The following is a 12,500-nucleotide window of genomic DNA, read 5'->3' on the forward strand; positions in this document are numbered from 1 at the left end:
ACAAAGTCTGCAAACAAACCACTTTCAGAAATGTTAAGCGAGACAACGGCTGTCGTGAAAACAAGGCCATAGTGAATGAATGTAGTCTTCCTCTGTGCATGGCCATAGAAGGACTTGATGTCGCGCGGGAGGTCGTTAGGACGAACATTCAGTGGTCGTGTTTCACGACAGCCGTTTTCTCGCTTAGCATTCCTGAAAGTCATTTGTTTGCAGACTTCTTTGAGCGATTTAAAAATGATATGTGTTTTCAAGAATGAGGAGAGGGCACGTGCCAATCCAATGATAATATCCCGGAGGGGAGGACTCCCATATAAAAAGGGGATGGATGCTCGTCGAAAATTTTAAATTAAACCTCTAAAGGAGACCAATCTGGGCGTGGTCCAGGCTTTTTTTGACCCGTAAAAGAGACCATATTAAAACACGGATATATAAAAAATACATGATGATGGCAAAGACATTAGGGCCGTTTATACGAGAGAAAATAAGCCGCGGCTAACTCTGGCCGCGGCTTACGTAAGCCGCGAAAGGAACTATTTATACGAGTATAAATTCCCCGGCCAGGATAAGCCGCGGCTTGAGAAGGCCGTGAACGTAGATTTTGTACCATTTATACGGGGTGTTCGCGGCTTACGTAAGCCGCGGCCAGAGTTAGCCGCGGCTTATTTTCTCTCGTATAAACGGCCCTATTATCATCTAATACTTTCACCTACGTGAACAAATGTAAAAGTGTAAATACACACTTTTATATTTCTTCGCGCGCAACCCTAAAGGAGACCTTCACGGCTACATATGATTGTTTTTTTGCGCAGAACACCCTAAGTGAGACCAAAATCCGAAATTTACACCCCCTTAAGCTAGACGCCGAGCATCTCTCCCCTTTTTACATCCCCGGGAATAATATATAGATTTGGCCAAGCCGAAAAGCGGAGCTCCCGTTTCTAATCCCAGAAAGCAATATAGTGTATATGGAAATAACTATGCTTCTGCATAAAGTACAAAATTAATCGTCATTTGTGTCTACAGTTTACAGTGATCAAACACCTCTGAGCTGATAGCAGTAAACAAACAAGCCTTGCAAACAATAACCAATAATTTTAATCAACAACTAAACCCGAAATTACATGCTTAGTAATCTCTTTCACAACATTTTCCGTTTGACTTATAATCTTTACACCCTCTTTCTTCAGTTTAGAACAACAGCAAAAATCTTCCTAATTAGAAAGTGAAGCTACGGATTAGTAAATTCGCTTACTCGACTGCAGTTTCACAGTCAAACAAAGCAGCTCACGACTGGACATCCATTTCACACAAAAAAACTATAAATGTGATTATTGAAATATGCCAGAATCTCTGTCCACACGGACTTGCAAACGTTTTCAGGCCTTCTCCGTTTTTTAGCGAGTTTACAAAATATGCGAGAGAGCGAGGCAAGGAAAACATTACCTAAAAGCTAACCGTTGTAAATATGTGTTTTGTCTCTCGCTCCATTCCTCTTAGCTCTACGGTGTTCTTCTCCTTCCTCGGCTTCTCTTGAGGCTTTCTTCGCATAAAGTTTCTCAAATTTTGTCGCCTCTTCTCTCATGCTATTTCGATTTCCTTCGACTTTCCTTCTCTTTATCCCGTTGCTCGTCACTAATAAGGAACTTAAGCAACGACGACGGCGACGGCAACGAGAACGTCATCTCAAAATATAAATTCGCGTTATTGTAATCGCTTCGTTACTATTTCAACTTTTTTAATATGACGGGGGTGTGGTAGTTCCTCAAAAATGACGTTCGTAGGAACGGCGCTCAATTAAGGGCAGAAAATGAAAATTTATCCTCAAGTAATGACGTTGTCCATAAAACCTCAAATTTGGCTGTTTCACGTTGCAGTTTTGCTGACGACGGCAAAGAAATGGACAAAAGTGCAAAACGCACGTGCAGGGCGTGCAAAGCTATTGTTTTTGCCTACTAAATATGCAAATTTGTGACGTTCTCGTTGCCGTCGCCGTTGTCGTTGCTTAAGTTCCCATATATGATTTCCCGCGAGAAAAACGCGGGTTGCCAAATGCAACACTTCCACGCGATTTCCCGCCAAGGAAAATTGCCCGAACACTCCCATCCCCAGAGTCTCTCCTTCCTCCCCACCTCCACCCCGACAGTAGGGAGTTTAAGCAAAGACGACGGCTACGGCTGACACTAGGGAGTTTAAGATCTGCGACGCGACGGTAACGAAAACGTCATTTAAAATTGCAAGTTCAGCTTTATTAATCTTTTTCGTCGTTATGTCGGCTTGTCTAACTTCTAAAAACTAGTGTAACTCCCTAGGAACTGAATTAGGAGGTGCGGTATTGAATCTACGACAGAAAATTCAAATTCGCTGCCTTTTGTTCACGTTCTCCGTAAAACTTGAGAATTGGTCATTTCACGTCGTAGACTTGCCGAAAACGTGAAAGAAATGTACAAAAATGAAAAATGCACGTGCACGGCGTGCAAAGCTATTGTTTTTGCTCATTAAATATGCAAAATTTGTGACGTTTTCTTTGCCGTCGCGTCGCAAAAATATTATTGGTTAAAAAAGGAAAAACACTCGTGCTGCACGTGCAACACGAATTTCCGTGCATTTCTCTGCCGTACTCCACAAAACAACAACGTGAAATCACCATATTTTAGGTTTGACGACAACGTGAGCATATAACAATGAAACAGTCATTTTCTGTTGTGACTTTAAAACTGTTTGTACCCATTCAGTTACAGGATAGTTCGCCTGTATTGTACGAGGTGAACAAGACGGAAAAAACGCGAAATACTTGAAATTTGCCGACTCGCTCAACTTTAAGCGATTTGCGAAAGGAACTGTTTTCACGGAATTTTGGGTTGTCACTAGATAAGAAACGTGAAAAACCGCTCATGAAAACTGTGTTTGTAAATGGCGAGAGTTTTCGTCGGCCGATAGGCGTAAGTGCCCGCCCTTTCTCACAACCCAACTGCCGACTCTTTCAATTCTGCGTCACCTGTTTATCTTACTGAAAAAACAAAAAACATGGTAGAGCACATGGAGTTCCTGTTGAGAAAATGCAATATATTCAAAAGTGCTCGCATTATTATGCTATCTCGTTTCAGGGACGTGCCCTTCTCCTGCATCTACTTTCCTTTGTTTGTTTATCTACGGCTTGAGGTGAGTATTAAAAAATCAGTGCCACTGGGTCGTAAGGTTTGCTTTGCTAAAAAATAACGATAATTATAAACTCGGCTTCCGAGTAGCGAAAAAGTCGCTCATAAGTACTCTCAGACAGAGAGCTGGAAATAGCATTCCGTAAACTGTCTCCCTTAAAAGATTAACTCTCGAGGAAGCATAATTGTACCTTCTTGAAAGCTTCGGCCCGAGCAGGGGAACTTAGGGGGTATTTACATGAGACCGTGACGAACTCAGACCGGCATGAGTTCGTATCGTTTTAAAAAAATCTGTGTCGACGATTCAGAGCTACCTTAACAAAATCACAAAGTTAAGGTGGCTGTGAATCCACCTGCAGAACTTTGCAGAAAATTTCATCAAGCCATTCTGATTACTTTTCAGAAATAAAAAATGGGGTCACCGAGATCGTTTTTGAGATAGAAGCAACTAAGGACAAATAAAGGGTGTTTTTACGGGATTTGCCCGTTGCCACGGTGACATATTACGTCACAATAATGACTGTATCTTGTTCAGAAATAATTCGTGTTTCAGTTGGTACCACAATATTGCCAATACAGGATACAACGTTGTGGTGCTGATACTGAGTGACTTATCCACCGGATAAAGTTATCTGGTCTTTGAACAACTGGGGCTTGGTCTACAGCACCGTAAGTTATGCAGCCCGGCGTGGAAAACGCCAAAAAGGGCCGATTTCCACATGCGCGTAATGTGCAGGCCTAGCATTCTATGACCAATAAATGGCTCTTTTACAACTGAAGACAAATCACTAGAAAAAATAACGTGTTTTTTGTTGGGTCAAAACGACCGAGATTTAACAACCATTCGTCGACCCGCGAAGCGGCAAGGTAAATATCCACCACTAGCCACCGAAGTGGATAGTGTTTTAGTATGTACTAAAACAGTAAGATAATAGACATTATACTACAACAGTGAGATAATACAGCACAAAAACATGATTTTAACTCATTTATTTCTGCAACGATTACAATATTTTCGGGCGCAATTCCCACGGGAGTTGCTCGGAGGTGAATAGCAAAGGATATTCGGAGTTTGAGCAGCCAGCCACACCCCGCCTTCAACGCTATCCACAGTAATCATCCATTAATTAAATCGTGATAGTATTGAGGTGAAGTGTAAAAGAAGCTTCTACTTGTGAATTTGCCGTTAATAAGTGATGTATGGCTTGAATTCCAGTTTCAGCCCGTTAGTATGAAAGAGGAAGGCCCAAGACCTCTACACAGTTTATTAGCTGGCTGCGCAGCAGGTAGGTTGTTTCTTGAACGTAACCGAATCGGGTAAAACGAGAGAGCTTCACATTTACCGTATTGGTTAAAGGCCCTGCGCCAACCAAAGTGACCTCACCAAGAAGAGTTGCACGTAAATAAGCAAACGAAACTCACATTTCAAGGAAACGAAGTAGAAGCTGGGTTGGTTATTGCGATTTACGATTAAAGGAAATCGCAACTACGACCATCAGCGATTTTAACAGGTTTTCAGTTTCCTCAATTTCGTGTTATCTTGCTTTTGAGTATCGTGAGACACAGCTCTAACTTAAAGAAACTGTAAAGCCTCATCGATCCCCGCTTCGGAGCTGACGAAACTACCGACGATAGGAACAGTAACTTCAGCTTTACCTTTCTTCGTTTAGGAATTGTCGGAAGTCTTGCGGTAACTCCAATGGATGTAGTGAAGACAAGGCTTCAAGTCATAAGGAGTAACCAGGGAGAGGCAGCTTACAGTGGCTTCGTGGACTGTGTGCGAAAAACCTACACAAACGAAGGAATCAAGGCCTTCTACAAAGGAGCGGTGCCAAGGATGATTGTGATCGCTCCCTTGTTTGGAATAGCACAGATGGTGTACTTTTTGGGCGTGGCAGAAAGAATAATGGGGCTGGAAATATAACCAGATGGATGAGTGGGCTAACGGGCAATCCGGGTTTCGCCTTCATCTAGCAATGGATGGGGAGAGGACGTACGAAAGGGGAACGAAAGAACGCCATCAAATATAAAAGCACGCAGCGGTACACTGTTTCTCTTTACAAGAAGGAAAATCTTAATTACCTAGAAATTTTGAATTAAAATGTTTTGGAAACTTGTCTCGATGGATTTTGTACCGGGGAATATAGTGTTGCCAACGCTAAGAATGGACAGAATTTATGAATTGTAAATATCAATGAGCAATGCACGAGTTCTGGCAGCATAAATCAAATACATCAGAAATACAAAATTAATAGGCAACTACAATGTAACTGAAACCAACAGGGTATCAATAATGTCCTCGCCTAATGGCTATTAAAAAACATCACTACTGCTATTGACTGTTTGTATTGTGCCTTCACAATATTATGTTGTCTTGAATTTATTCAAGTTTTAAATAATTCACTTTGGTATAAAAAAAATTAATTAACCTAAAAAGACATGTTCATGAAACAAAAGTAATAGAATTTTAATTTTAAGCCTTTCTCTGCCTTGCTTTTTCAAGACAAAAGGATAATCAGGAGAGGTCATTGCGATCAGCTAAGTATTCAAGAAGCAGTTAGAACCAGAAAGATCGCTGTTTATCCAAATGGGGCAAAAAGAAACAGTCACTATGGGCCGTTATCTGGCGAATGAAAATGATTTTAAAGAATTTGGATTTCCATAATGAGACACTAACACCGTTAACTAATCTTGAAATACTCTTCGTGTGTTAACCCCAAACAAGGTTTCTCTTATTTCTGGCATCATCTGAAAAAGTAAAATTAAAATACCTTCAAGTATGAAGCTAGAATGATCAAGGAAGTGACATAAATCAAGTTATTTCTGGCCAGTAACAAAAATGATCTTGCAGGTCAAATAATGTTAACTGTTTACGATCACATTTCATGACTAGTACATGAAGCGTCATTAGCCCAAGAGGAACGATGGGACCCACCATTTTCAAAAAGAGGAGCTTATGATATACTTAAGAAAATTAATAAAGCTGGTTATGTTTAATGGGAATTTTTCTCATGAAGATGAAAGGAAGGAATAGTTAGTCAAAAATACTTTTTTACATGACGAAATCTCCAAAATTTGGATCTTGGTTTGATCAGAAGAATCCACTCAAAGTGTGAACTCATACACGTAGATTTATTTCTCAAAAAAAATGTAAGTGCAAAACTGCAAAATCTGCTCTTGTATTCCAAAAACCTTATTTGAATTTTCCCAAAGAAACTTACGTGTGGCTTGTTTGCCGACCAGTACAAAACACAGGCCACAAGTCACAGGTCATTTGTTACCAAATACAGAAAGAATCCTACACATTCATTAAAGCTAACCTTGGGCCTACTTAGGCCTAAACAACACTTTTTAGGCCTAATGTTAGTATTGGTAAAAATTTAATGGTTAGGGTTGTTTCTGTATTGGTAAAACAATGACCTGTAACTTTTGACCCATGTTTTGTACCTGCCCCTGTATGCTGGTTAGAGAACACCCAGAGATGACCATGTAAATTAACGTTCTTCTTCTTCTTATTATTATTCCAAGCGCATACTGTGAGAAATACATGAAAGATATTATGCATCACCAAATGAGAACTCGGAAAAATCCGAGCCCCAGATGGGATTTGAACCCATGACCCTCTGTGATCTAGTACGGATGGACTACGCCTGCATCACACAGTCACATACATGTAGTCCAAGATTGATAACCATGACTCTTAACTGCATCGCACAGTCACATTTAAGGCATATGTGCAATAACATTGAGTCACATTATGTGACTGCATGATGCAGTCGTAGTCTATACCCACATTTCACCCATCCCATCTGGGGCTCAGGTTTTTGCCAGTTCCCATTTGACAATGCATAATAATAATAATAATAATAATAATAATAATAATATAATTATTATTATTATTATTATTATTATTATTATTATTACTGCTGTTGTTGTTGTTTCCCATGGGCAGGTGTTCCCAAAAAAAAATGTTTTGATATGGTTTAGTCTTAAATGATAAGTCTAACTTGATGCACAGTAAAGAAAACCCATACATGTACAAACCTGTCTACTCATCATCTCCAACCTGCTTTCTAAAGTATTCACCACTTTAATTCGACCTTGTTTGGCAAGTAGCTCAATACCGCCAGCACTAAAACAAAAAGTCAAGTCACTTTCTGACAGAAAAATACAAGTACATTTAGTGCACAGAATACAGATTTTGGTCAAGCAGTTTTGCATGTGATACGACACTAGCCCAATGAAGACCTGAACACACCGTCAAACCAGGCACTAAACCAGTGTTCCCTAAACTCATTTCCTTCTAATTTCCTTAACTTGAATTAGAGCTAAGCATTAAGAAAATAGTTGCACCAACATGAAAAACTTGAGTGTGCAATGTACCTAGCCACTATCAGTAACAATGCTTTACATTTTTGCAAGGTTCTTACCAATCCGACGGTAGGAACGACTGCTCATCAACTGTAACTTCAGTTGTTTTCTTAGTGGAATTTTTATAGTCCTCCACTGAAGCCTCTTTTACTTTCTGTTAAGTAAACAGAATAAGTTCCTTTCAAGATGCAGCTTGCTTAACTCTTGGCAGATGAGTGCAAAAAAATATTAATTATTCATTATTTATAATCTACTTATTTACTGTTTAATCATATTCAATGTATTTTTGAAAATGCATGACATCAACATCGTTGCATGGATGTCACAAACTTTCTTTACTCGCAAAACTAAAATTGTTTTATTTAGAACAAGAGATTTTAAATCAGCAAACAAATACCTACACAAAACAACTAAAGTACATTGATTCTAAATGACATGAACACTGCTTCAATTTTCCATTTTATTTTGCTTTTTTCCATCATAAGATACTACTGTAATTTGCAATAGGCTCATGGATTATTTGAAATGGTCATACCTTGACAATATTAAGATCTTGCTGACGACAGCGTATAGACACAGCAGGCTCGAGGAGTTGAAATAGACCCTTTAAATAAAAAGGATAGCTGTGTGAATCTTCATTGCAACTTAAAAGTTATTTGTAATTAAGCCTGGATACAACAAAAAGATCAAGCCATATTGTTATTAAAATAATTTGTTCTTTAATTAATTAATCATTGAAAGTGCTGAAGCAAGGTATTCACCAAGTCCAGTTGTTCAAATCTTACAGGATACATGTATAAATCCAGAGATTCTAACCCTCCCGTTTTGGCTGGAAACCTCCCGTTTTTGGTGAATACACTGTATTTCCAGCCTCCTGTTGTTGCTCAACATTTTCCCTGTTTTTGAAACTCTTCCTAAGCAAAGAAAGAAAAAGTTTTCTTTGTTTAACCAATCTTATTAGCACGATTCTTTGCCATTCTTCTGTGGTTTCTCAGCCATTTTCACCACTTTTACAGCCTAGCAAGAGCCTGCAGTAACTTTGGGTGCAGTAATGCACTGAATTGCCTTGACTTTGTGTAAGGTTTGTGTTCATTCGTGGGACCAGCAGGCTTTAGCTTTCACAACCTGTTACAAACTCCACTACTTTCCATTTACTGTGTTCTCAAAATGCAGGAAATGGCATCTTGGAGGCACATATCTTAAAATTTTTCCAGGAGGAGCATGCCCCAGAACTCCCCTAGAGGCTCATATCAGCAGTGGTTGTGGGCATGGATACACCACTCCTAAAACCTTCCTTTTTTAGTCAAGACAGGGTTGGAATCTCTGATAAATTGAACTCACAAGTGACCAGCTCCCAGCTGGTTGGTTTCAAGCCCTGTTCAAGCTTGGATGTTTTTCAGGCTTAAAGTCCCTATGAGGCTTTTACTGTTTTTTTTTTTACTTTTCATTTAAATATCTTGTGTCTGGATCATGGAGCATAGTACTTCAAAAATTTTTCCCACATAGTGTATCCACACGGTTTAGGAAGACTTTGATTTAAACACAATTAATTTTGGCCGAGCCAGTTGGGTCCTGGTAACTAATGATGTCAAAAAAGTAACTTGTTTGCATCTCTTCAGAAAGAAATGTGCAAAAGTGTGTTAAAGGGCCACCGAAAACCAGTGTCCTTTGCGCGCCTTTGTTGTTGTTATTATCCAGGCAATCGAATCGGCCGGTTCGCTTCAGAAACATCTCGTGAAGAACTTCTGCAAATTCGCTGTTCGATTTGTTTTTTAATCCAAACGCCTTCCTCCTTTCGTTCCATAATCTTAAGGTTGAAGTAGTGAGCCAAATAACATGGCGCTTTTCCTTCCTCGGCGGACGACCTTTCTTCACAGTTTTCATGTTGCTTTTAACACGAACACAACACCCAAATAACGCCAAAAATACAATATTTAATTAAACATTAAGGAAAATATTAACAAAATTTGAAACTACTGGGCATCCAAAACACGATGATGTGAGGCGATGGAATTTGACTTTTCAAGAAATACTAGTTTCTGTATTACAGAAAATGGCGCCGATAGCTTGCACGCCCGCAAAGACTTGTGGTTGTCGGTGGCCCTTTAAGTCTTTATAGAAATGGCTGACAATAGTTACCCTTCAGATGCTTGTGAATGTTCTAACAATTCACAATTGAATTATCATTCTTGACTTCTTTGATGTCATCAGTTACCAGGACCTAACTGGCTTGGCCAAAATTTTTTGTGTATAAATCAAAGGCCTACTAAAACAAGTGGATACACTGAGCGAAATTTTTCGGAAGTACTACACTCTAGACACTACAGAAATTTAAATGAAAAGTTAAAAAACTAAGCTGCGTTTTTTAAAAGTGCACTGATCTCTTTGCCACATAAAGAATTCAGTCTAACCTGAGTAATAAGCCCCCTCAAAACTTGCTCATAACGAGAAGTGTCTTTGGTCACCTCCCCAAGTCTTTTGACTGCATCATCAAGTATAGACTGCAGAAAAGGAATACATCACATTTAACATTCTTCGGCATCAGCATGTTTCAATCATTGACACCTACATGTTTCAAGACATCCTAATTTATTATAGAGCGGTTTTCAAATGAGTGTCCTAAAACCAAAACCAAAGTAATTACTTTGGGCAATCAAAAAGGACGGAGACAATCCAGTAAACCAATCAAAACTCGAAGTAATTACACTGAGCCAACACAAAGCGTGGGAACATGTGCACGCGCGAGCCACAATTGGTTTTGGTTTCACTTCTGATTGGTTGAAAAAATGGCACGAGAACTTTGAACCAATCACTGAGCGAAGTAAATGCAAAACCAAAGCAATTCGCTAATTACTTTCGACACTCAATTGAAACCGCTCTATCTGTCAGTGAAATTGCAATTAATTAGTAACCTGATTAGTAATAGTACACTTCTGACAACTTAAAATACTTGAAGAAAACTATGAACAGCTGGTATCTGATCAATGTAAAACATGTGAGATGGTATCTCTCTCTCAGGCTATACTTGAAAAGTAATCATTATTTTGTAATAAGTTGTTATGACATCTTGATTACAGGGTTTGTTTCTCTGCTCATTTGGTACATTGTTTGGTAAAGTAGCCTGCTATGCATAGATAAGCTAAGGGTGAGGTAGCAAAGTCTTTATATTTAAAGGGAACCTCCGCCCTTACTACAGAATAAGTAAACCAAAGGAAATTATGTTTGTAAACATGTACATACCAATTTGTTCGAAATTTGTTTTCAAAACAGTGTTTATATCAAGAAAAGTGAATTTTAAAATCACTTATTTTCACTTTCAAATTTCGCGGACGCAGCCAACTTGAATAATTACTGTGATGTGTTATGGTTGCTCTTAGACAATTGTTCTGGCACAAAGAGCTTTTGTCCAATAACAACAGGGCAACTGTAATACGTCACAATTATTCAAGATGGCGGCACCCATGAATTTTGAAAACAACAATTGGCAATTCTGAAGCTTATTTATTTCGGATACAAACACTTTGAAAATACTTTAGACTGACTTAACTGTAACGGTTATTTCCTGCGATTTAAAGTTATTTTTTGGTTGAAGTGGAGGTTCCCTTCAAGACAAAAAATTATAACAAAGAGGAGTTGTTGTTGTTATCATTGAGATACTTGCACTTTGCTTGGTCAATTTGGCAGGATGTTCCTTATTCTGCCATACTTCCCACCTTAGCTACAATTCCTTGGTCTTTTTTTTCAATTCTTGAACTGGAAAAAGCATAGGAGCTAACTTACTGTTTAACCATTGAACTATGACAGTAAAAGGTATGCATTACCTTAATGTGGTCATCCTGAGCCTTCAGTGTTTTCAAACGAGACTGATTCAACTGATTCGACTTTTGACTATAAATGAAGCAAAATGCACGGTACAGACACACAAAATTAATAGGCAAAGAATGATGTTAAATTTATTTTTATAATATAATTTTTTACTACAGCCCAAGCAAGCAAAACTCCAAGAATTATGCAATATCTTTGTTTCCAATTTGGTAGGAAGCATCTTTCTCTCTTGCCTTCAAAGCCAGGCTTGTCACATACAAATCTGTCAAACATTCCCGGTTGCTTACAATTCACTTGCTAAAAATGTAGTGGGAAGACATTGGATGATAAATAACTTATTATGCGTTCAGGGCCCAGTTGTTCCAATGATGCATAGCGCTATCCGCGGGATAAATCAATATCCAGTGGATAAGCCATAGCGAAACCAATTGCGCTATCCAATGGCTAGTGATTTATCTGGTGGATAGTGTTATCCACCTTTTGAACTACTGGGGCCTGGTATGTAGCATCACTGAGTAATCAGTATTTCCACTAGCCCTAGCAGACTCATCAAAATACAGCACAGCTCGTAAAATACTCCGCGATACCACACACCAAAATGTCAACTAAGATATATTTATTTGTAGAAATATCAAATGTAGCTGTGCAGGTTTTTTGGCAACTAAGGCCCGTTACAAACGTCGTATTTCACATGTGCCAAATCTAATACAAATGAGCAAAAACAATAGATTTTTCTCATTTGCATTAGATTTGGCACATGTAAAGTTCGACGTTTGAAACGGGCCTAAGGTTACCACACAAATTAAAGTTTTCAACCAATCATCAGATAACCCAATAAAACTGTCAATAATTATTTGTTTGCATCGTACACAATTTCCATTATCTAATCAGCCGAATATTAATTCACAATTAATACGCAAAATGTTGCCTACATACATTTTCTTTTGCAGTTCCACTTGTTTTTCTTTCTTTTCAAAAAAGGTCATTATTTTGAGCCTCTCCTGCTGTACAAGGCGACCTTTTTCAATGTTGAATTCTTCTTCTGCCTGTGGGAAGGGCAAACATGGTCACACACAACATGTAAAAATATCAAAAGCAAAACTGTTAAACCGTGCAGATACGATATTTAAACTTGGTAGCTTTTTTCAA

General features: G+C 38.7%; 2 protein-coding genes across 3 annotated transcripts in view; one reads left to right on the forward strand and one right to left on the reverse strand.

Annotated features, from left to right (window-relative positions):
• LOC138008379 (mitochondrial glutamate carrier 1-like) overlaps positions 1-5,278 on the forward strand; it is a 16,120-nt gene extending 10,842 nt beyond the window's left edge. For both annotated transcript variants that reach the window (XM_068855700.1, XM_068855701.1), the window contains exons 9-11: positions 3,105-3,159; positions 4,372-4,441; positions 4,826-5,278. In XM_068855700.1, coding sequence (XP_068711801.1) covers positions 3,105-3,159; positions 4,372-4,441; positions 4,826-5,079 — 379 coding nt within the window. In that variant the 3' untranslated portion in view covers positions 5,080-5,278. The remainder of the gene's footprint in view (positions 1-3,104; positions 3,160-4,371; positions 4,442-4,825) is intronic.
• Positions 5,279-5,422: 144 nt separating this feature from the next.
• Positions 5,423-12,500, reverse strand: part of LOC138008380 (V-type proton ATPase subunit E-like) — a 7,574-nt gene continuing 496 nt past the window's right edge. The window contains exons 3-9 of the mRNA XM_068855702.1: positions 12,288-12,397; positions 11,348-11,414; positions 9,938-10,027; positions 8,062-8,130; positions 7,586-7,680; positions 7,200-7,287; positions 5,423-5,903 (exon numbers count right to left, since the gene is read on the reverse strand). Of these exons, the coding sequence (XP_068711803.1) occupies positions 5,841-5,903; positions 7,200-7,287; positions 7,586-7,680; positions 8,062-8,130; positions 9,938-10,027; positions 11,348-11,414; positions 12,288-12,397 (582 nt within the window). The 3' untranslated portion in view covers positions 5,423-5,840. The remainder of the gene's footprint in view (positions 5,904-7,199; positions 7,288-7,585; positions 7,681-8,061; positions 8,131-9,937; positions 10,028-11,347; positions 11,415-12,287; positions 12,398-12,500) is intronic.

Source organism: Montipora foliosa, chromosome 6 (genome assembly GCF_036669935.1).
Source record: "Montipora foliosa isolate CH-2021 chromosome 6, ASM3666993v2, whole genome shotgun sequence".
Taxonomy (NCBI): domain Eukaryota; kingdom Metazoa; phylum Cnidaria; class Anthozoa; order Scleractinia; family Acroporidae; genus Montipora; species Montipora foliosa.